Genomic DNA, 25,677 nt, shown 5'->3' on the forward strand with positions numbered 1-25,677 from the left:
TTCTTAAAGCAAGCCCAAGAACAACAAACATTGTGTAAAAGTGAAAAAACGTATTTTGGTAACAACAAGCATGGTTTACAGAAATTTGGCTTACTTTGCTTAAGGTAATAATGCATGGCACATTCTCCACGCCGAGTCGAATACAGTCAAAAGGGTCATCAGAGAGTTCAATCTCCCTGGAACCTTCTTCATTTTCGAGAACCCTTACTTTGGGAATTCTGTAGAAAGAGAAATATTTCACAAATACAAAAATCAAAAATATAAAACTTAATTAGCAGGAGCATTCATACATACATACATACTACCATTGCTGAAAATAGTCATGTTTGCTTCATTATTAACAGAGTTAATCGTCCATTAGCCTCACAGAATTGTTTGTACCACTAGGCAAGGAAACCGGAGAACGGTCTGCAAAGCACATACAAACATTGGCAATGCTAACAGCTTGGGCTTTTGTGTAGGCATGGGACAAGTACTTGCCAGCCATTACCATCTTTGTATTTACTGGCCATTGAGGATAGCAGGGGCATAATGGTGCGAGTACCTGTTAATCTAATAGCAGTGCCTGGCAAATGCCCAAAGTAAAAAATGCTGGCTTTGCCAATGCTTGCTTTTAAAAGGGCTTCCGTGAAGGACACGCAAAGCGCTTATAAATCGAGTGGATGAAGTTAGACCTGGTTTAAACATCTTTATTACACCAGTAGCGTATTTACAGCTCCAATTAAGCAGACTGCTTTGTAAAAACACAAGCAAGCACTCGAGTGTAAAGTTTGATTATAAGACTTAGTTAAAGCTATATGATAGGGTTCCCATAAGCAGGTGTTTTGGAATAGGATCGGCAGGAACTGCGTGAAAACGGCCATAGGTATTAGCATGGCCAAGAGCAGCCAAAAGGTGGGCAAATAACCAAACACCTTCAAGCTTTATGTCCCTCCTTATATGCCATGTCTCCCTATCTGTACTCTAATGCAACAGTCTCGGTTTACAGCCATCTCTGCCAGTAATAACCCAAACTAAAAAGTGCATTCAAAGTTCAGAGGTGCACATTGTTAGGACAGTTTTTCTCATGTCCTACCAATTACTTTATAAAATGATGCCTTAAGCAATACAGAAACTCCTCTTAGTGCAAGGCTGTACCACGGAGCTACTTGGTAGCAATGACAGAGCCGCCAGGCCCATCTTGGGACAGAGAGCGGGCTGAATATAGTTACAAAAAAAATTGTAGCATACATATGGTCCAAAGAAACACTGATGCATTGTAAAAATAATGGTTTATTTTATATATACACACACACAGGCAAAGAGACTTCTTTAGAAAGCCAAGTACTATTATCATTCATAAGAACAATTATAAAAAGCCAACACAATACTTACGGTATGGAAACCAAAGTATAAAATGTATTTAGAAGAGCAGTGTGCAGTTCAAGGCAAGTAAAATAGAAAACATTTAGAATGGCCACATGCTATTCAGGGGGAGTAAAACCACAGACTTTTAGAATGACATGTAATTCAAGGGAAGCAGACCCTAATGGCAATAACCTATAGTGTTATTCCGTTTCAGAAACATATGCAATTTATTATTCTTTCAGAATGGATACAGTTACACTTTTCAGAACAAAGTTCAAAGATCAGTAAATAACCTATATACTTTTCAGAGGGGCAGCCAGCTACTCATGGATAAGTAACTCAGGATACACGTTTAGAATGGCACCAAGCTATTCAAGGTAAGCAAAACCTTATTGGTCATAAACTTAATACTATTTCTATTACAGGAATAGTCAGTTATACCAATGATACTTTTCAGAACCGTGGAAAACAATTCTAAAGGACAGTAGATAACTTTGCATACTTTTCAGAGGGGCCTTAAGCAACAATAAAATAAGTGAGAACACTGTCAGTGGAGGAACTGAAGTGGTGGGGCGTAATTGGCTCAGTTTCTCGTACCGAGATTTTGTTTGAATTATGCAGGCTGGACTTTGGGAGCGATTTTCGCAGATGCAGTCTGCACAAAAAAAAAAAGTCTCCCTGAAACTCGCATCTGGGAAAAATTAAACTGCAGTTTTCAATTCGTTAATTGTTTTAGGGGTTTCAGACTTTAAACAGCGGTGAAGCAGGGATTCAATTCGAAGCCAGGTTGTTGGGACCGGGGGAGAGACAGTTAATACACAAGGCCACTCGAATCTCCAATTAAGAATCCGGTGAAATAGATTTTTAGGATTTTTTTTATGCTTAAAAAAGGTGTGATCCTTTTATACCTTGCCAGCAACAGTGAAGCAAACACTCCTCTCAGAATATGTTTCTAGGTACTCATGATTAATCTTCTGAGACACAAACGTTCATTGGGGTGGGTGGATATCGAGGCCAAATCCCTCCCTCATCATTATCCCCACATTGCTATTTGGATATCGCAGTAAATTATTTCCATTTTTAGCACTGAAATCAAGGGTGAAAACCGGTGCATTTTACTGCACAAAAAATCTCAGGAAAATCAAATCTATTTTCTATGTTCAAAACAGACTCATTCTAAAAATAATGAAAATCAGTGAATTATTTGTTTGTAAGCACCCCGGTCTACGGGTCATACAAAAATGGGAATGCTTCGGCATCATTCGCCCGATATAGGATATGATATTTTATTTATATCGCGCTCATACACAGGTGTTTCAGAGCACGACCAGGCAAAGGGAGGGGGAGCAGGGGAGAAAACAAAAACAAACGATCTTACTAGGCTCAGTGACATTGAGAACATGCAAGTGAAAGGGAAAGGGGGAAAGTGCAAGGAAGGGGGGAATGAGAAGTGCAAGGCATAGGGAAATAAGATAAATAATAAGTTAGTGGATAAATAAATGAATAAATAAAGGTGATCAAGAGCAGTGAGTGCAGCCAGTGAAGGGTAAAGTGCAGGGCAAGTCAGATAGGGTAACATCTGATAAGTGCAAAAGAGGAGTGGGGGGGGGGAACTGCAAGGGTACAGATAACAGGCCCCAGTGCAGGGATGGCTGGGAGGCAGTGCCGGAGGGTGTCCGGGTGGGCAGGTAACAGCCCAAAAGGGCCCCGTTGGCAGGTGAGGCAGTACCGAGAAGAGAAAGCAGATTAACAGGGGAGGAGAGTGGCAAAGGCAGATGCGAAGAGGAAGGTCTTAAGGAGCTTCCGGAACCGTAGATGGTTTTCCTCAAGTTTCAGGGTGGCAGTGAGAGGCCATTCCAAAGGGAGGCCCCGGCCGAAGACAGATCTGCCCCCTGCACGTTTCTTAGAAAAACAGCTGACCCTGAGGGAGTTCGAGGTAGAGGAGCGAAGGGCTCGAGAAAGGAGGTATTTACGAAGGGATAGTTGAAGGTATTTTGGACCCAGGATCCAGAAAGCCTTGTGGACAATGCAAAGGGTTTTAAATTTAATCCTTGCATCCACCGGGAGCCAATGGAGGGATTTCAGTGCTGGAGAGATACGATCCCAGGGCCTGAGGCCAAGGACAAGTCTTGCAGTCCTGTTATGGATTAGCTGTACAGGACGGAGGGTGGAGGCAGGTAGCTTTAGAAAGAGGCTGTTACAGTAGTCCAGCCTAGAGAGAATCAGAGCTTGAGAGACAGTGAGCTTCTGTGGGAAGGAGAGGAAGGGAAAGGTACCTCTGAGCAGTTGTAGTAAGAAGTTCGATTTTTTTGAGACTTCAGATGTGTGAGGAGGCGGATAGTGTGGAGTCAAAGATGACCCTGAGGATTTTTTGCTTCGCAGGTAGGGGCAGGAGGAGGGCGAAGGGAGGCAGGCCAGAGAGTAAGGGGAAAGGATGGAGAGGGTGTGCCGATGAGGAGGATCTCAGTGTTATTACCATTTAAACAGAGATCATTGGCGGCACACCAATTTTGAATGGCTATTAGACGGTTAGAGATGAGAGAGGGAGAGGAGGTGGCAGAGGGACGCTTGAAAATGAGTTGGTTGTCGTCAGCGTAGCATTGGAAGTTGGAGCAGAAGACGGAAATGCAGTAGGCAAGAATTGCCAAGTATTGGTTGAAAAGCCAGGGCAAGAGGTTAGACCCCTGAGGAACACCACAGGTAGAGAGGGAGATAGAGGAGCGGAAGGACCCAAGTTGTACCTGGGAAGGTTGATCAGAGAGAAAGGAGGTAAGCCAAGCCAGAGCCTGATCAATGATACCAAGGTTGTCACAGAGACGATTGAGCAGGATGGTACGGTTGACTGTATCGAAGGCGGAGGAGAGATCAAGTAGAATAAGGACAGAGGGAATGTTAGAGTCAAGGTTGGAGAGCAGGTCCGGATGTTCAGGAGAGCAGTTTCCGTACTTCTGGCAGCTTTAAAGCCAGATTGGTGGTCATGGAGTGAGCCGACAGTCAGCATGAAGGTTAAGATGAGATGGCAAGCTTTTCCAGGAGCTTACCCAGAAAGGGGTATGGAAATGGTGCGATAGTTAGCTGGACAGAAGGGATCAGCTGAGGGTTTCTTGAGGAGAGGATGCACAAGGGAGTGTTTCAGGGGGAAGGGGAAAGAACCAGAAGCAAAGGAGAGGTTGCAGAAATCTGCAAGGGCAGGTGCAAGGGTGTCAATGTGGTCCTTAATGGTTTTAGAGGAACAGGGATGAACCTGTGTTGATGAAGCTTTCATAGATCGGACTTGTCTAGCAACCTCATCGGGGGAGAAAAGAGGAAAGGCAGAGAAAGAGGAAGGAGGGGAAACTGAGGGAGGATCAACAAGCAGAGGAGGGAAGGGGAGAGGGTGGACAGGATGTCCTTAGTGTGAGGCAAGGTCATTGCAAAGGGCCCGAGAGGCGAGGAGAGGTGGATACTGCAGAAGGGTTGACCTGCTCCTTGCAGATTTTTAAGAGTTCGGCCGAGTTGTAAAAGCCTGCAAAATAAACTAAGCAAGGAGATCATTGGCTTGATTTCAGCTGAAATGTCAATATGGCATAAAGCTGTGAAAGTATCTGAGACAGTTGAGCTATTGTTGCAGAGCTCAGTGTGTGACATTTTGAATTGTTTAAAAGTTGGAGGGCTAAGTCAATAGGCACAGCGCCATAACGGTAACAGCAGCTTGGATGGCTGCGGCTGTGATCCATGTGCTCAGAACTACCCTTCAATCTAATGCTTTGGCCCTTATTTCGTCTGAAAAAAATGTACTTTCATATGCACAGCCGCTTGCTTATATTTGGGTCAAGGTGATGGAAATAAACAAAGGACTCCCTTTCCATTCTTTGCAGAGTGCCCAGGGAACTTGCTATAATTTGCCTTAACACTGCTATGCGGCAGCCATTTGTGGAGGTTTACTTTGTGTTTTACTTGCATAGCAAATTGTCCAGTGTCCAAATGACAGATTACAGACTGCCAAGCTTCACACCACCCCATGTTTGGATGATGTTGGATCTATGGACCTGCCAACGGCAACATACTATGCTTATGGACATAGTTGCAAACAGCTCTGCCCATAGGCGTGCGGACAGCTTGGCTTGTAATCTACGTGAGAACAGTGCTTTTGCCTTAAATTACATACAGTGTTTGCTTCTCTTGGTAACTGAACATACATCTAGGAAATGCGAGTGCCAGTGGGTATATATGCCTTTTGTGGACCTCAGTACTCTGCTAAAGCGTACATAGAAGAAATTTGATTTTTAAAAAAAAGATGTTTTGAGTGTTACGATTGATTCAGCAGGCGGCATCCACAGTATCGCGCTGTGGCGTGACAATTATGGTGTACACATTTGATCACTTTCCTTCCTACCTGTTCTGCTTGCTATTGGGAACCGACTCATGGCACACATTGGGTATGTGAACTTTTATTTTTCCCTCATCGTTACATTTTTGTAACATTATGCACTGTGCAAGAGACTCAATCAGGTATACGTTTCTCTGGCCCATGGATGGAATCCAACATATTTTATGGTACTTGCCCTTCCAGATCACCAGGCTAAGCCCAAGAAACCTGTTATCACTTTTTCAAGCTTACACATGTTCTGGCGTTGGAAGAGCAGCTGGGGTCTTTCACTGGCCTTGCTCTCCAATCACATTGATAATGATGGTAAGCCTCATTTGTTTAAAAGCTTTAAAAGCAAATTGCAAGAGAAAAGTCTTTTGTAAAGACTTCTCTCTTACACAATTAAGAAAGTGGTTAGCAAATCAGCTTAAACTAAGGTAAGCTAGTGGGTATTACAATTTCCTGGAAGCAGCAGCAAATGGGGAAAAATGTTTGGACGGAGCTGCCATGCAGTTTGGATGTTCCCATGATACATGGAGGCCGACTCCATCCGTCCAAAGTCATGTGTAATGGGGGGATGTTTTACTGAATATGAATGAAGTGCCCTGCCTGTGGAGTGTGGCTCATGGTGCAGGAGAGAGGTTTGGGGAGAAACAGGAAAAGGCCAGGGCAAATTATTGCTTACCAGCACATTTCTCGTCTCTTGTAATTCTTTCGACTCTGCACTTTCCACAAGGTTTTCCTGTCCCTGGCCTTCTGGAACGTTTCCATCCAAGTCAGTCCCTCACGAGGTGAAGAGAGGTTGGCTTCTCCTACAGCTGACGTAGTGGAGGGAGGGAGGGTCCAGGCGAGACCAGAGAGCCAGATCCCACCTCGTCCCTCCCTGATCGTTAGACATCATCTTGACCCCACCCCACTATTGTTTCCCTGCAAATGCTGAGGGCGGGGTCAAACTGACACCGCCCCACGCCAGCCTGTTGGAAAGGCAGCATAAGGGGTGAAATTAACTTGGCGGCGTTCCGATTTTAGCCCAGAGGGCAGGAAGGTCAGTTCCAGAGGTTATCTCAAACAAGTAAGTGCAGACTTCAACGTTAGTAGAAAGAGTTCAGGGACTTCGTAGAAGGCTCCCTAAATGCATTACAGCATTAGGCCAGGGTGAATGGGATGGGTTAACTCCCAAACGCACAAATCACCAATGCAGCTACACAGGAACGACAAGAGTATAGGTAAGTACAACCAAAGCCAACACAGTACCGCCGCAGTGAAGAAGTTTGCAGATGGACGCATTCATGATGCAGCAGCACAGAACCCGGTCTCTGGATTCTTGGTCGTGGTGACGAAAGAACGGACACTGATGGGAACTTGCAGCAGCAGTGACAGAAAAGGCTTCCAACAAAGGAATCTTCAGCGCTTCTCGCGGCTCTGTGGATTTGACGCCCTTTTACAGGTACCAGATGAAGGACGGTTGTCGCTGGTCAGATTCTCTTCACTCTTTCAGTCCAGCACTCTGGTAAGCGGACATTTGGGATTCGAATAGTGTGTCTGGCGGTCCAGGAGGATTCCAAAGTTTCAGAGAGAATCAGACTTTGGAACACGATGCACAGCACTCCGGTTCAAGATCCCACGGTATTGGCGGTTTGCATCCCATTTTAAAATCAACATGATTTATACATGCAAGTAGGATGGAATGGAGGCCCTTAAAAATGAGCTAAAAAAAGGAGTACAGATCTGCTTGCTGCCCCAAAAATCAAAACTCAGGTTTTGCCAATTTTTAGAATGTTCACCCATCCGCTTGTCAATTGCTGACACTCTGAAGTTGTTAACCCAATGACACACACTAGCTACTGAATAGCTAAAACGATTTGTGTGCCTTCCGAAATAATAGTAGAACTCAAGAAGAAAGTGAATGAGTGAGACACATGATGAAAATAAAGTTTACAAACTGTCAGGTGGAGCAAAGGGCCCTAGAAGAGACAAGGTAGGGGGAGACAAGCCAACACAAAAAAAGGAATGACCAGGACCGATTGTGATCAGGACGAGAGAAACAAGTGAAACCACGCAAGGTCAGAGCTGCCCACCGCCGAGCACCTGCAGCAGCAGATGGTCAACTAGATGGTGTCCAGTCAAATGGTCGAATATATTTGATCGAATGACAAATTGGTCGAATCAATTTGGTCGAAAAAAAAAAGGTCGAATTTTTTTTTAAAAGTATATATTTTTTTTGCTCTAGTATAGGTAAAAAAAAGTTGTTTTAACACCAAAAACGGGGCGGGGGGGGGGGGGGGGGGACCCCCCCAAAAAAAAAAAAAAAAAAAAAAAAAATTCGACCAAATTGATTCGACCATATTGTAATTCGATCAAATGCATTCGACCAAATGTCTGGTAACCCAACTAGATCAAGTAGGGCTGAATGTTCCAAGATGACCAGGGCTGTAACACTTCTGTCAAGGGGGCCATCCAACATGGGACAACCTCAATGATAAAGTTGTCCAGCTGGCAAAAATCCCACCTGCCGGTAGATTGCACATGGGTTTTAGGGTAGCCTGAAGACCACAAACTGTTACTTTATGTGCTAGAACTATCCGGAAAAGGTAGATGAATTGGGTGGCGGTGGCAGGCGGTAATGCTGGAAATGTGCAAGACTGGATGGAAAAGGGGACGGTTTCTTAAGCTTACAAATGAACAGTTAACCATATTAGCAATGAGTGTGTTGACAAATTAAGACTAATGAAGAAAGGTTACATTTTTCCGAAACGAGGAGTCGGTTCAGATACACCTCCATTTTTTTGTCTACAACAAAACAGGGTGCCAATGTGGGAAAATTCTAAGCAAAATGCCAGGAGGGGGAACAATTACGTGTTACATCTCTGTGACGAATCACTGCATGTCGTCACTTCTCCCCGAGAGGCAGAACTTTCCCACGAGGCCATGTAGGTGAGGCCACTACCCAGACTTCCTGCGGATGGTATAATGCAGAAGGATCTCATGGGGAGGGACTACCTCTGCTGACCTCCCAAGGGAGAAGGACAAGCATTTATGGTAAAGTCCTTATGAGAACATCACACACTCACATACTCAAATACTCTAGCCTCTCCTCCTTCTGCTAACCTCTTTGTGGACAGTAGACCTAAGTAATGTTATGAAGCAGACTACTTAAAGGTTCTGGAAAGTACTGAGACTAAGAACATCATCAGGCACATCAGGAATATAGGTAATCCAAATACTAGGAAGAGTTGGCCCCGCAGAGTAATGAGATAAAACATGTGAAAGAGACAAAGGACTAAGCACTGTCTCATGGAGTTGCGGAGGATGGCAGGAGATCCAAACCTGCGTCGCTGATCTGGATAGGGAGAAGTCCTGGGACGCTGCCAGTCCGCCGAGTGTGATGATCAGGAGGTCTGGAGGAGCGGACCGGTGCCCAGCAGCATCGAGAAGAGTAGGAAGGAAAGCAGAAGGTAACCGAGAACACCGTTGAACAGCCAGAGGGAAGGCAAGACCCAGGAGAAGCCAAAGGAAGCATCCCAGGAAGCCCCAGCGACGTGTGAAAAAGCACTCAACAAGGTAAAGGTTGGTATGGGAGACCTGAAGGGGATGCGGATCGGCTTATCTGGAGGGGGCATGCAATTGTCCACAGGCCCTTTTGCCACCCAACCATAACGCTTGGGTGGCAAGGCAGGGGCAGAAATCTACAAACCGCCTCCTCCTAATTTCAAGAGTGAAACAAAGCCAGTTGATCACCAGGGAAGGATTCAAGACCCCAAAGAGAACTTGAGAGGGAGAGTCCCTCAGAACAGAGGCAGGGATAAACCCACTAAGAGAGAAACCAGGGTTGAGTACCCAAACCAAGAGAGTAATAAGGGTCATCTTCCTTGTGGTAATATTTGGCAGGGAAGTGTACCAAGTGAGACAAATCAAAGGATAGAAAGCAGGGTCGCAGATCTCTGAACACTCGGAGTTGGGTGCTAAGACTAACAACCCACAACATCAAAGATGACATCACAAATGTCATTGATGACATCACATATGCAATTAGTTTTCATGAAATGTCTGTACAAGGGATTCTTATTATAATGGTGAGAAAAAAAGTGTCAAAGATCATTGGAATAAATATCAAGAGCTAATTAGTGCATTAAACAATGCATTGATATAAATAGCATTCTATTGTGAAGTTCTATCCAGTATACTAAGCTACTCATGCAGAAACATAGGCATTGTGTGCAGCATAAAGGTATAATATTCATATTGTTATGTTGAATAATGAAATGATAACTGTTTTCTTATTAAAGTTGTGTACTGTAAAATACGTAATAAGTAGCTAATAAAACCCACGTATTACATAATTGAACTATTACAGACAAAACACAAAGACAACACATGCAAATATGAGTATATACAGGGAAAGTGAAGTAAGCAAAAAAGCAGAAGTAGTAGCAGAAACGGTTGATAACCTAACTGATTATATTTATGCAGAGAAATGATTGCTCCGTTTCAAAGCTGCTATTTACCCCATGTATATTTATCACATGATGTGACTGGACCCTAAGGAAAGTAGTGTGAGTACAATGTGTACAAATATGAGCATATACAGGGAAAGTACAGTAATAAAAAAAACAGAACTATCAGAAAGTGCTGATAACTCTGATTATGTTCATGCACAGAAAGGATTGCTGTCTTTCAAGCTTGTGTCTTCCCTTATGTATATGTTTCATATATGACTGGACCCTAATAGAATTTCTGTAAAAACATACTTGAGGGATAACTCTACAAATATAGTACCTTTTCAATTGTTATTTCCTGCCTGCTACTGAATAAAACCATGTGACCTAGATTTGTCAGTTAAGGAATAAAGAGTGAGCCAGACATTTGATGTCATCAGTGATGTCATCAATGACATTTGTGATGTCATCTTTGATGTTGTGGGTGTTAGTCTTAGCAGTGCACGGTGGTGGCGCGAGTTATGGTTGCTTAGCTTACCATAACTGGCGAATTTCAAGGGTTTTTCGGTTTTACTTGGAACCATAACGTCCCATTAACAAAGTTTTTTCATTGAATATATATATGGGATACATTACTCACCGTAATCGTATTTCTGATGCTTGTATCTGCTTAGATTCACATGCTGTGCATAGGCCGACATCTAGTGGAAGCTGCAGAGTATTACAGTTTGTTTTTCGAAACTCGAAAATGGGTGTCGACACAGGCGTGCCAGTAATACTATCCCTAGTGTGACGTCTACTATACCCAAGATCCCTCACGCGTCTAGGATCCTCAGATTGTATTTTTTCTGACATGAGGAAGCATGAGGAGTAGCGCGAGTACAGATAATCCAAGCAGATAGACAGAAAGGTAAGACTACCAGCAATCATGCGCCTTCTCTCGGAGGGGAGGAAGGGTGGGTCGCATGTGAATCTAAGCAGATACAAGCATCAGAAATACGATTACGGTGAGTAATGTATCCCTTCTGAGGCTTGTGGAATCTGCTTAGATCACATGCTGTGCATAGATTAGCGAGCAGTACCAGAAGAAGGAGGTGGGATGTGAGAAGAGTCATGAGCAAACAGGTGTCTCAGAACCGCTTGTCCCACTTGTGTATCTGTCTTGGAATGAGTGTCAATGCAGTAATGCTGAGTAAAAGTGTGAATAGAGCTCCAGGTAGCTGCTTTGCAAATGGTGTCGAGGGGAACATTTGCAATGAAAGCCAGAGTGGCCCCAATGCCTCTAGTAGAGTGGGCTCTTGGCGTAAAAGGCAGAGTTTTTTCAGAAAGAGAGTAACACAGCTGTATACAGTTGATAATCCACTTCGAGATAGCGCCCTTAGAGACGCGATCTCTCTCTCTGCCTGTAGCTACGGAGACAAACAGTTGATCTGTTTTCCTTAGCGGTCTGGTTTTGTTTACATAGTAGAGGACCGCCCTACGCACATCTAGGGTGTGTAGTTTCACCTCAGCCGAGCTTTGCGGGTTCTGGAAGAAAGCCGGAAGCTCGATGGACTGGTTTACATGGAATTTAGATATAAAATTAGGTGAGAACCTAGGGTGTGTGCGTAAAACCAGTTTGTCTTTGTGGATAGTAAAGAAAGGATCCTGCACTGACAGAGCCTGAATTTCACTGACCCTTCTTATAGAGGTAATGGCTACTAAGAAGGCAGTTTTATAAGTCAGGTGTTTGAGACTACTTTTATGCATGGGTTCGAAAGGGGGGCCCATGAGCTTAGCTAGCACCACATTAAGGTCCCACCCTGGCGGTGGGTTAGAAATAGGAGGGTGAAGTCTCTTTACTCCTTCCATGAAGGCTTTAACAACTGGTACTTTCCACCACGACACCTTGTTATGGGATGTGGTGTAAGCCGAGAGGGCAGCCAGGTGTACTTTCTTAAAAACCAATCCTGCATCCAGCAGGTGGAGCATGTATGTCACAATGTTGGAAGGAGTGCAATCAACCGGGTTGCTTTGTTTATTCTGGCACCAAATAACAAATCTCTTCCACTTGTCAAAGTAACAGTGCCTTGTGTTTGGTTTCCTGGATTCTTATAGGGTGTCCATACACCTCTGTGGTAAATTGAGATGTCCAAACTCTATGACCTCAGGAGCCATGCTGCCAGGTTCATTGAATTGGGTTGCTGGTGCACTGTTTGACCTTGTTGCTGGGACAGTAGGTTGTACCAGGCTGGGAGTTTGATGGGCTCGCACACCGCCATCCTGCGTAGGTGTGGAAACCATGGTTGTCTCGCCCACATGGGAGCAACTAGGATGAGCGTCATCGATTCCTTGTTCATCTTGTACACTACCTTCCTGATGAGAGGAGTTGGTGGAAAAGCGTACGCAAACATCCCTGACCAGTTCATCCACAGGGCGGTCCCTTGGGAGTCTGGCTGGGGGAACCTGGATGCAAATCCTGGGCATTGTTTGTTTTCGCTTGTGGCGAATAAGTCTATAGTGGGGAAACCCCACTGAGAGAAGAGATCTTCTACGATCTCTCTGTGAAGGACCCATTCGTGTTCTTCTGGGAGGGAGTCTCTGCTTAGAGCATCCGCTAGGGAATTGAGCTCCCCTGGAACATGTTGCGATGACAGGAAGATGTTCCGTCTGAGTGCCCATATCCAGATTTTCTGGGCAAGCTTGGACAGATTTGGCGAACGAGTCCCTCCTTGCTTGTTCAGATAGAACATGGCTGTCGTGCTGTCCGTCCGGATCTGCACCGACAAGTTTATTAGATGGGGCTCGAACGCCCGAAGCGCTCTGAATACTGCCTGAAGCTCTAGCAGGTTGATGTGGTTCTTGGCTACTGAGTGAGACCAGAGACCCTGAGCTGTGTGGTGGAGATGGTGAGCTCCCCACCCAGTCAGGCATGCATCTGTAGTCACCACTGCCTGCACTTCGGGATCGTAAAAGGGTTTTCCCCTTGCGAGATTCTCTCTTGTCCACCAGTGTAGGCTCTGTACAAGTGTTGGCGAAACGACCACTAGATCGTCCCACTGACCACTTGCCTGAGACCACTGTTTCGCCAACCATTCCTGCATAGGACGCATGCGCAGTCGCGCGTGGGGGACCAGGTAAATGCATGACGCCATCATGCCCAGTAACCGCATTGCTTTGCGTACCGTTTTTTGTTGACCGGACTGATAATGTGGAATTTGCAGTAGTATATTCCGAATTCTCTCTTCCGAAGGGAAGGTCGACCCTTTCTGAGTATCTAAGATTGCTCCCAGGAACTGTTTTGAGGTGCTTGGCACTAGGCTTGACTTCTTCTCGTTGATTGAGAAGCCTAATTCGTGGAGGAGGTCGATAGTCCTTTGAATGTTTGTCCTGCAAATTCCTGGGGTTTCCCCCCGTTATGAGCCAGTCGTCCAGATAAGGGTACACTGGGATTGCCTCCCTGCGTAGGTGTGCAGCTGCCACCGCCAGTACCTTGGTGAATACCCTGGGTGCTGAAGCTATCCCGAAGGGCAGTACCTTGAATTGGTAGTGGCGACTGTCCACCTTGAAGCGCAAGTACTTTCTGTGCGCCGGGAGCATGGAAATATGAAAATAAGCATCTTTCATATCCAAGGTTTCCATGTAATCCCCCTTTTTTAGGAGGGGGATTACCTCTTATAGCGTGGTCATACGGAATTTTTGGGGCTTGACATACTTGTTGGCAGGCCGTAAGTCCAGTACTGGGCGCATTGTCAAATCTTTCTTTGGCACAAGGAAGTAAGTTGAATAGATACCCTTGTTTACCTGGTGTCCTGGGACGAGTTCTATCGCGTCCTTTTCTAGCAGAATGGCAATCTCCTCGAGAAGGATCTTCTGATGTTCTAAGGAGTGTACTCTTTGTCGTGGAGGATGGTTCCGGGGACGCTGCAGTAATTCTATACAATATCCTGTGGACACTGTTGACAGCACCCATCTGTCTGAGGTGATCCCTTCCCAAGCCTGGGTGAAGTTGGAAATGCGTCCCCCTACTGGGGTTGCGTGAGAAGGGACCCTGAACTGAGCGTCACTGCTTTGGTGGGGGCGTGCCACCTCCCTTGTTGGGGCTGCCTCTGCCTCTTCCACGCCCTCTCTTGTTACCCCTGCCGTAACTTTGGGTAGACTGCTGGCTGTTGTTCCACTGTGTACCCTGTACCTGGGCATAGTTGCCTCTTTGTGAATTTTGGCCGCGTGGGCGACGAAAATTACTATTCCCCCTCTGGTTAGGGGGTTTGTTGGTTAGTTGGCCAAGGGATTTCAGTGTCTCGTATTCGTCCTTGGCGTTTTTAAGTGCGTCTTCGACCGCTTTCCCAAACAATAGATCGGGTTCCACCGGCTTGTCTATTAATGAAGCCTGAGTTTCTGTTTTGAACCCCGACTGCCGTAACCACGCATGTCTTTTGATAACAGTACCTTCTGCTATCAATCTTCCTGCGTTGTCCGCGGCGTCGAAAGTTGCTTTTAATATGCAACCAGACACGGCTCTCCCTTCTGCCGAGATCCGAGCCAATTGGCCCTTTAACGGTTCAGGAGCAGAGGCTATGAGCGCCGCGACCTCTTCCCATTGATGGCAGTTGTAGCTGGCCAACAGGGTGGTGGAGTTAGCAATCCTTGCTTGGTAGGCGGACGTTGAGGCTACCTTCCTGCCAAACCCGTAAAGTTTCTTGCTCTCCTTGTCGGGAGGAGCTTCTGATGAAGATAAGGGTGTTCCAGCCCTCTTCCGAGTGTTGGTAACAACTAGGGAGTCTGGTTTAAGATGTCCTCTTATATAGAGAGGGTCAGACTGGGCTGCCCGGAAAAGCTTTTCGACCCTGGGGTTGACTGCTCTGGTGAGGTTTGGGTTCACCAGGGACGGATCTATTCTTCGTTGGATGGATTTAAGGATAGGGATGGTCTGAGCGACCGGCCTCCTCTCTCCCACCAACTCTTCTGCGAAGTCCCTTTCCTCCTGTACACCGTGGGTGTCGATGTGAAAATGTTCTGCCGCGCGAGAGAGAACCTCATTAAGGAGGGGCTGGTTATTGACTGGCGAGTCGGTAACTGGGGCTTCGTTCTCTACCGGGGAATCTACTCTGTAAATTTCCTGCTCATCTTCTCCCTCCTCCTGATCCTCATCATCCGCATAGTATTCCGTCCCGGCTTGTTCCTCCATAATTTCAAACTCCTGGTCCCCCTCAGGGAATGGAGTAGAGTAAGGCTGCACCTCGAAGGGTTCAGGTCTTTCGAACCGGGCCTTTTTACTTAGGGGGATAGGATCAGTGGAACCTGAGGGTGTGGCCCCGTGAGGGTCATACGAGAGGAAATGCTCTGGATTCTTGTCGTAGAAATCAGCCAAGGAAGACATCCTTGACATGACCATTCTTTGGAACAGGGTATGACTTTAGTAGGCAATTTAGGGGACTTATCAAGGGTACCCTTGCTGGAAGTTGATCTCTCAGTAGACTTGTATTTATCTGTTTGCTTAGGGGGGAAGGATGGTCGTACAGGAGTGGAAGAATGTGCTTTCCGCTGTTTCCCCCCCTCCCCGTGCGTGGAAAAATGTTTTCCCTGTCCCTTGGAGGCCCCGGAGACTTTCAACGCCTGGCGTCGAGGATCGGGAGAGGTATCGGTGTTTTTCGAGCGTGGGGCCTCGCTGGTGTTAACTACGGGCTCCGTCTCTTGGAGCGCGGCCTGGGGGTGGAAGTCGTCTTCGTCCTCCGACGATCGAACTTCCGTTAGTCTAGGGAGCGAGGCACTCTTGGCAAGAGTGGATGATTGCCTTGCGTCATGAGGCGATCTCGATCGAGAGCGCCCAGAGGACACCGAGTCGGACCGTTCTATCTGTGCCTCTTTCCGAGAAGTCGACGAGGTTCGGTTGGACTTAGTGTGCTTAGTGTGTGTAGGGTGTGTAGCGCTTGCGTCGCCGGGGGTCTTCCCCATAGCCGCCCTGCCGGACGACCTTCCGAGGTCGGGGACCTGCGCTCGGCTGTCTTTCGACGCCGTAATGCCCTCGCCGTCCGAAAGTACGGCGTCGCTGCCATCGCTGAAGGCGCCCTCCGCTGCCATGGCCGCCTGCCTGGCGTGGTGGGCCCAACGCTTAGTCGAACGGTCCTTAAGTGTCTTAGGTTTAAACCTACTACACGCTCTGCAGTTCGCTTCGGGGTGGTCCCTCGGCAAGCAGAGATTGCACGTGGCGTGCCTGTCGACCCAAGGGTATTTGCGGTTGCACTTGGGGCAGAATTGGAAAGGGGTACCCTCCATACGCACCTAAAGGCAGCGGGCTGGTAAGTGTATGAAATATATAAGATAAGGTGTACTTATATACCAAGAGTGAAGAGTATGTACCACCCCCCACTCTCCCTACTTGCAGGGCCGAGGCCAGCGGCCTACCAGGCCCGGGCCGAGGCCAGCGGCCTTCCGAGGCCAAGCTCCGTCGTGCGGCAGCCGACGGTCGATGTCTTCTCCAGCTGTCGTCGAGTGTCGAGTGTCGACGTTGGGGTGGGGAAGGATGTCAATAAAGAATTATTAGCAAAAGTATGGCTAAGGCCAGGGTACTCCGCAAGATGCTTCCGACTAGTATGGCGGAAAAAAACAATCTGAGGATCCTAGACGCGTGAGGGATCTTGGGTACAGTGGACGTCACACTAGGGATAGTATTACTGGCACGCCTGTGTCGACGCCCATTTTCGAGTTTCGAAAAACAAACTAATACTCCGCAGCTTCCACTAGATGTTGGCCTATGCACAGCATGTGATCTAAGCAGATTCCACAAGCCTCAGAAATATATATATATACATACATACATACATACATACATACATACATACACATACACAAAGAATTCTTCAGAAAGGCAAGTACTATTCAAAATTAGCAAACATAATAGAAAACTGTGGAATAGTTCTGGTAAGTAATACAGTGTAAAAGTCTTCTAGAATGCAATTCACAGCAAGTAAAAACCATGTTGTAGTAAACTTTGTAAATATTCTGTTTCATGAAAAGAAATTAAGTTTTAAGACCAACATAAGCAGCTAAACACTTTTGAACGCCAATACTTTATTTAGAGAGGCCTTAGTCTTTAGCAGTCCTTCCCTATCTAGGTATGGTAGGTTGATGCGCAGTTAATTTGCCTCACTTTCTCGCACCAGCACTCTAGTGAGGGGACTTGAAGGAGTGGAATCTTGACTCTGCAGGGCCGGAAGGAGACCACCAAAATTCAGGTGGATTCGATCTTCTGAAGACGATGCACTGCACAATGGACGCAGGACCCAGGGAATTGGCGGTTTGCAGCCCAGGAAGGACGCAGATGGCTCAAATTGCAGGTCGTCTCAAGGCCGATTGTTCCCACCAGCCCAAAGGAAGGAGTCGTCCCTCTTCGGAGCTCCTCTGTTGCAAAAGGGTCAGCAAATCAGTTGTCCCTCAGCAGACATCTCCGGTTGCTGGAAGTAGCTGTAGACATTTTCTCTTTGAATATAGTTTGAGTGGTGGACTCTGTGCACCACCAATCCAGCCTCTTATTCAGGAACCCAGCCAATCAGGATTCATGCCACATTCAAACTCTGGGGGGTGGCTTCCTGAAAGGACAGTCAGCATCCCAGTTGGAACCGTTTCCAGGCCATCATGCTAGAAAGACCAGCAGAGTTTCGGGATCCTCCTTGCTTCCTGTCCTCACACTCTGGAGCCTTGACGGGCTTCACAAAGGATTCCCGCCGAAGACAAGTCAAACCAGCACCTTCCCCACCCTGCATGGCAGAAGAAGGACCAAGAAAGAACAAGCTATCTTGAACTGGTGAAAAAAGAACACTCACCATTTTGAGTCAATGATATGATATGATAGGTTATTTATAATGCGCTTAATACCCAGAGGTTTCTAAGAGCGGACCCGGGGATCGAACCTGTGGTGCTCCGTGTCATCTTGCTTCCAAGGTGAGCATGTTGCCCCTGAGCTATCCTCCCGAGACACGAATGGTGACCCTTCTGTGCACTACCTCGGCTGTGAGTAAAGCCTGGGAGTAAATATTGCACAAAAGGTAGGTAGGATAAAATCACTGCCACCAGCCATTCAGATTACCTTGTCGGTGTAACCAAACAGTTAGAGGGGCAGTGAGAAAGGGGATACTCCTCAACACTCCACATAGGCTGGGGTATGCTGATTGTTAGGGAGAATTCTCAAAAATGTGCCAAGTAGACGTCACACTAGGGATAATATTACAAACACGCCAAGTTGACACCCCTTTTCGAACTTCAAAAACGATCATGTGCAAAACTCTGCTCCTACCACTAGATGTAAGCCTATGCAAAGCATGTGATTCTAAGCAGATCCACAAGCCTCAAATATATATATGCCATCAGTTTGTTACTTACACAAATCCCAAATATTAAACAAAAACATACCCAATACAGACACCCCTGTACCCTTACTCAACACTCCCTTCACCTCATACATTCACACCTCCCTTTCACATCAATCGCCCTTCAATGGCCTTCTCCTCAGGCCCACCCACTTATTATTATCAAACTTAATGTCCCTCTCCACAGGCCCACACAATTCTCTACTCTATTGTTAATCTCCTCTTCCTCCTCCTCCTCCTCCGGCCACTTAGCTACTTCAACAATCCACTAAGCACTACTATTTACAGCAACACTCTTGCGCCAGCTCTTCCACCTCGGCCAACACAATATACCACAACATTTCTAATCTACTGCACGCGTTCCATACCAATACATCAGCGCTTACCTTCTCTCAATCCCCATAAAGAATAATAACTATACATTTGCCTGCAATACACACCACTCCCATCTAATGAAAGTCTGCCACGGCTACACAATCCTCTGTTCTACTACAGATGTGCCTGCCACACACGGTCTCCCTATGCGAGGGGTGGAACCAATATCTACAACTACTACTGCCGATCGTCCCCTCGCCCCTGTAGAATGCATCCGATACAACATAAAACCCTGCTCCAAGTGCGCCCACGCACGGCGCTGCATGTTCATGCAAGGGTACACTCACGTGCTTTAGAGATCCTGGAGTACTCTCAGCGCTGAGTTTTCCCCACGGCCTGCACCTCCACCTGAGCGCGGGTGTCGCTGGGGACCAGGCAGATCTTTGCGAACTCAGGGTCTGCTGGGTCTCCTCCTTAGTGCACTTCAAACTGGTCTCACCCTGCCTGCCCCACACTCCCAGGAGTGCGGCTAGAAAACACTCTGCTTGCCAAGGGAACTGAGGATCTAGGTGGGGCCTCCACAATGTACCAGGGTACCTCTGGCAAAAGTCACATGAACTAAACAAAAACAATCCTAAAAAGGAGCGTACACCAAGCAAAAAGTAATGCAAATGTATTGGCCCCAAACAGCTGGACAGCATGGTTTATACAGTACTGTGGCACTGTACTGAATTAAATTAGCTGCCCACTGTGGCTGAACATTTTATACATAATGTGCCATATTACCATACAACATTTTAGTTACATCTTTAAGGCAGGTCACAGGAGCGGATGGGTGGGAGTACGCCAATCTCCTATATATAAAATACATGTTGCATGAGCCTAATTGGACAATACACCTTTTGGCCACACTTACATTAACACCCCCTCGTGATGTCACAAACCTTCCAACAATGCCCCTCAATTACGTGATTGCGCTGATCAGTCAAAAGTACTCATTTGCCATTGGTTGGCAATGTCCAATATACAAAATGGCAAGGGGCGAGACATTTAAACTGCTTCAGACCAATGGTGTGCCCCGCGGACCAATGTCGCACCCTAGGGACACCAAAACCTCTCCCCGCTGAGTGGCTCCTTGTCCCGCGCCCACTAACCCCAACCACAACACTCTGGCCCCCCAGCTCTCCTCTCACGCCTTGCTGCCAAGTGTAGTTTGAAAAATAATTCAACACAGTGGCTGGAGTTTGTTTAACCATATTTAAAGGAATGGTGCGCTCAGAAATGATAATTGATAAAATGATTGGCAATATTCTAAAACATAGTTTAGACATATTTTGAATGGAAGTTCCTATGTAAACACTGAGAAAACGAGGCTCAAAGTGTTTACACGGGAGCATCCATTTTGCGATTTCAGGCAGCCTCCTCAGCTCTGCCCTTGTGGCACTAAACAAGCAGCAAAAGCCCCCTACTGGGAGCTTTTGCTTACTGCAGCCTGAGCAGAGCTGAGGGGGCTGCCGTCACTTTCATTTTATGTTTTCTTTGCTCCCCAAGCCCAGGGAAGAACAGAAAACGTAAAATGAAGGCAAAAAACTGAGGCGCACCAATTAAAAATAGAAAGTTGTTGTATTTGTGATTGCTGTGGTTGGAAAACCATGGCAATCACAAATACAACAACGTTGTTATTCTGACAGCGGCAGCTTTCGCGTGGAGTCTCCTGGGCTCCCCCAACCCTGAGGGAGTCCAGCAGACTCTCAGCGGAAGCTGCGCATTAAGATTAACAACGTTTTTGGATTTGTAAATACTGCGGCATTTACAAATCCAAAAACTTATTTCTCACTGCGGCAGCTTTCGCTTGGAGTCTCCTGGACTCCCTCAGGGTTGGGGGAGCCCAGGAGACTCCATGCGAAAGCTGCCGCAGTGAGAAGCACTGCAGCATTTCTAAACACTCGCGTTGTGTTTCTGCCTACAGCAGCTTTCACTTTGGGACTCTCGGACTCCCGAGAGCCCCAAAGTGAACGCCGCTGTCGGCAGAAACACTGCGGCATGGAAACAACCACGTCGTGTTTCTGCCTGCCTTGTCTTTCACTTTGGGTCTCTGGGGGGGGGGAGCACCGGAGACCCAAAGTGATAGCCATGGCAGGCAGAAACAACGCGGTTGTGTTTAAAAAATGCTGCAGTTTTTTCTTTCTAAATTTCTCGGGCTTCTTCCAGCTCGGAGGAGCACGAGAAACTTAGAAAGAAAAATCGCAGCGTTTTTAAACACAAAGTTGTATTTAAGTTTGCAGTAGCTTCAGCTTGGAGCCCAAAGGGCTCCAAGCTGAAGCTACCACAAACATAAATACGTTTTAAAAGCTGCAGTTTTATTTCTAAGTTTTCCGGGCTCCTCCAGCCCGGAAAACTTAGAAAAATAAATAAATAAATAAAACACAGCTAGTGCTCATTTTAAAAAATAAGTTAGCACTTACCGAGATGCAGCTGGAGCTTTCCTGCCTGTAGACTCTGGTCTCCGTCCTCCGAGTCCGGCACCAATGAAGCAAAAGCCACTCAGTGGAAGCTTTTGTTTACTACAGCTGGCTGGCTTTTGCTTCATTAGTGCTGCAAAGGCAAGCACAGGCGGCATCCATTTCACAAAATGGATGCCCCCTAGTGCTACCCATTGAGCTTCATTTGCTCAATACTTTACATAGGGACTTTTCTGCTGAATGGTCATAAAATACATACTGCTCGTCACACAAGGCCTGCAGCTCTATTACTATGGGCTGTCTGCAAGGTATGCTTTCTTAATGTCGGCCTATAAACTAGATGGATCTCCATCGCTCAAAATCCCCCCCCCCTAGCATACAACCCCCTACAACATCTTGCACCTCACCCAGTGCCCGTTCCATACAACTACCCCATGCTATACCCAAAGCACCCACCCCTCATTGTGTTCCTCCATGTGACGTCTCGTTCTGCGCCTTCTTCTGTCACCTTATGCAAGCAGCATTGCATTCAATGACGTCTCTACCCCCGATGTCAACCGCCACACCACTCTCGACATCACGTTATTTCGCAAACGGTAAATGCACCCCCCACCCCATGTTTGCGTTCAATCTGGATCTTTAAAACAACCAACGTGACGTGACCATAGGACTCAAAGCCTTTCATAATTAACTACCACTTTGATACAATTGTTGGTATGCTAAAAATGAAATAAATTGTTGAGATACTGGTCTTACCTTGTATTAAACAAAGCTGCTTTTGCGGCAATGGAGATTGCGTCAAAGAGGTTTCCATCACACTCCAACAACTAGTTAAAAAACAAAGTGAACAAAAGTGTCAAACACACAATTGTTTTTAAGTCTAAAGAAGGAGATTATCAGAATATGTGCAGGAGATCTTGTAATCAACCTAAATAAATAACTATAAGGAACACATTCTTGCAAGATTGTTGGTTGCCCAGTCATGGTGGAAAGTCTTGAATTGTCGATTTACTATCGTTTTAAAGATCTGCAGCGTGGGATGTACCAGGCAATAGTGTTCAAAACAGACTTACAGACCTGAGCACAGGAGGATCTTGAACAAGATTTGAACTAATAGACCATTCCACCCTGCAAGGACAGTTTTTCTAAGGTCCGCCCAAACGATCTAGTTGGCAATACAGAGCTCCAACTTCTAGTATACGTCTGTACCACTCAAGGTAAGTAGCAATGGCAGGGCAGGCAGGCGTATGTTAGAAGGGAGAGAGGAAGGTATAACAAACTTGCAGCATACAAAAATGCCCAAAGAAACCCTCATACACTTGTATACATGTAAGCATAATGGTTTATTTTATATACACACGCAGATAATTCTTTAGAAGGTAAGTACTATCATAAGCAAATAACAATATAAACAACATAATACTGCTGGTAGGTAAACCACAGTATAAATGACTATTAGAACGGCAGTATGCAATTTCATAAATTTCATGCAAGTAAAACCACTTTGTAGTAAACTTTGTATATGCCTTCTAGAATGGCAATATGCACCTCAAAAGGTGAGTAATAACGTTGTAGCACTTTTAACTTATTCAGTTTCAGGAACAATACAGTTACATATTGAGGGGTGCTGGGAGCTATTTAGCTCTTGCTTCTAGCATAGTAGAGGGTGGTTAGCTTGAAACCAACAGCTACCTTTGACTACTAGGGCCAACAGGTGCCTTCCAAACATGTAAATGTGACATTAACTTTGAATATTTGAGAATGTTGATAAAGAAGAAGATTTTCCATAATAACTTTCTAGAAAGTCTTAATTCTATTAAAGAGATGGAGGCGAGCATTATGCTTTTCTTCCATTATTTCATATAAGGAAAAGCTCAGCAGCAAGATATTTTGTGCACCTCACATATTAACATACTTGTAATGAAAGTGCTACAAACATAATAAACAGGACATTAAACCACTACAAAATGAATCCCAAGTCCATAATAGTTCCTTAAAGGTTGAAAAAAACTGCATTTCCCATGATTCTCCCAAAGGTCATATAGTATCCATGGCCATGTGTCCCTAGTCCCGCAATGGGCGTGCATGTAACCCCATAAACAGTCTTGAACAAGAAGCAACTTCCTCTTTCGAGGCTGCAAACTTAGCTGTCCGTTTATAACAAGTAGAAACACAACTGCGGTCAACCAGAAGATGAGGCGTCTAACAGTTAATTAGCCGGACTAGTCTTTAGATGCTGTCAAGAAAAAATACAGAACTATAATTACTTCATGCGTATGGTAACCCTAGTTCCCTTGCGGGGTGGGAAGGAAAAGATTATTGCATTAGAATATGACTATGCATGAAAACTCATTAAACAATAGTCTGTTGCAATACTTAATAAATACTGTAGAGCGATGCGTGACTTTTCCTTCGGTGGGTGGGATAATGCTTGCCTCCGTGTCTTTAATAGAATTAAGACTTTCTAGTAAGTTATTATGGAAAATCTTTATTCTATGTCAAGACCGGAGGCTCACATTCTGCTAGTTCAAAGCTTACTTACCACAATCGAAGCAGGCTGTTCTACTGGTTTCAGGTAGAATTCTTTGAATATTGACTCTCCTGCCCAAACTGCCATCCTCAAGATGTCCGCTAAGCGAACACCAACCTGGAAGGCTTTGGAAGCCATGGCTCCTCTAACGGAATGGGCACCGAATTGAAGAGTATCTATCCCTGCTTGAGCTAGGGTCCAGCGCAACCAGCGTGCTAAAGAAGGGGCTGATACTGCTTTGTGGGGTTTGCGAATGGCTGTACGAAGCTGACCATTAGGCGAGGTTCTGAGTGAAGCGGTCACTTTTTCGTAGGTTTTCAGACATTGTACCAAACAAAGTTTGAGCTGTTCCCTGAAAGCTGGGTAGGAAATCACTTTTAGTCGCACTTGGTTCTTCTTCGTATGTGAAAAACAATACCGTCTGGGGAAAAAGACATGCCCGCTAGGTCTAGAGCTCTAACGTCCGAAACTCTCCTACAAGAAACCAGACAAAGCAAGGTAGTAAGCTTGCCTGAGAGAGATGTACCCGATAGCTTCTCGTTAGACGGCCAAGAAAGAAAAAGATTAAGCACTTCGTTGACGTCCCAAAGTTTATCATAACGGGACGGAGGCGGGACTGTAAGCCGGACACCTTTAAGCAAACTGCAAACAAGGTGATGCTCTCCAGCTGGCGCCCCTTGTATAGGTTCGTGACCCGCGGAAATTGCAGAGCGATATGCGTTAAAACCCCGGTCCTGACACCAGATCTCCCAAGCATTCCAGGAATTGGAATATCTGGTTGCAGGGGCCCAGCTCTCGTTAATGAGGTGGATTGCCTTGAGGGACATGCCCGGAGTTCTCCATCGCGCCCTGAAATCCTCCAAACCGCTAGAGTCAACGACCCGGAGAGGAGCAGGGGGTGAGGTTGGTTCAACGGATTCAATAGAAGATAGAAGTGGGGTAGAAGGATTGGAGAATCCATAGAAAGTTCCAGAAGAACTGGATACCAAGTCTGAGAAGTCCAGACTGGGGCTATGAGGACCAGCTCTGTTTGGTCCTGACGGGCCTTCGCCAGGGTCCTCGCTATCATTGAAAAGGGGGGAAAAGCGTAGTGGACCCCTTGCGTCCACGGTTGTAGGAACGCATCTGTCGCTGAGGCTGCTGGGTCGGGTCTCCAGCTGTATAACACTGGAAGCTGCGTGTTGAGACGAGAGGCAAAGATCTTTGGACATTGGACCCCAGATGTGTTGCAGGCGGAGAAAAACTTCTGAGTGTCCAGTTGCTGGAATCGGCGTAATGGCGGGAATGCCAGTCCGCTATCATGTTCGGGAGACCCGGAAGATATTCCGCTGTGACAGAAAATCGATGGTCCAGGCAGAAATGCCAAAAATCCTTGGCTAGTTCTGCTAGGGGACGTGATCTGGTACTGCCCAGATGATGGATGCATCTCACAGCGGATATGTTGTCCATCTTCAGCAAGATACTGCAGCTCACTTTGTTCCTGGCAAAAGAGTGAACTGCGAAAGAGCCTGCAAGAAGTTCTAGGCAGTTTATGTGCATTCCCAACTCCTGTGGAGAACAGGTCCCCCCCCTGTGGCTACTGAACCACATTTCGCTCCACAACCAGAACGACTGGCGTCTGATTTGATGATGATATCCGGGGTGGAACCGAAGATGGCTCTGCCGTTCCAGGCCTCCATGTGCGTGAGCCACAAACTGAGTTCTGTCCTCGCCTGAGGGGATAGAGTCAGGCGTTGAGAATAAGAAAGACTGCGTCTCAGGTGTTGGCCCTTCAGTCTTTGTAGTTCCCGGTAATGAAGGGGACCGGGAAATATCACTTGGATAGACGAGGATAGAAGTCCCATCACCCTTGCTAGTTCCCGAAGAGAGATCAGATCCCTCTGTAAGAGCCAGC

At 46.3% G+C, this 25,677-nt stretch overlaps 1 protein-coding gene across 2 annotated transcripts in view; it reads right to left on the bottom strand.

Moving 5' to 3' along the window:
• The window catches only part of EXOSC7 (exosome component 7), a 261,176-nt gene that overhangs the window by 91,157 nt on the left and 144,342 nt on the right, over positions 1–25,677 (bottom strand). For both annotated transcript variants that reach the window (XM_069648313.1, XM_069648314.1), the window contains exons 5-6: positions 22,010–22,080; positions 95–218 (exon numbers count right to left, since the gene is read on the bottom strand). In XM_069648313.1, the coding sequence (XP_069504414.1) occupies positions 95–218; positions 22,010–22,080 (195 nt within the window). The remainder of the gene's footprint in view (positions 1–94; positions 219–22,009; positions 22,081–25,677) is intronic.

This window comes from Ambystoma mexicanum, chromosome 2q (genome assembly GCF_040938575.1).
Source record: "Ambystoma mexicanum isolate Mex_15411 chromosome 2q, UKY_AmexF1_1, whole genome shotgun sequence".
Lineage (NCBI taxonomy): Eukaryota > Metazoa > Chordata > Amphibia > Caudata > Ambystomatidae > Ambystoma > Ambystoma mexicanum.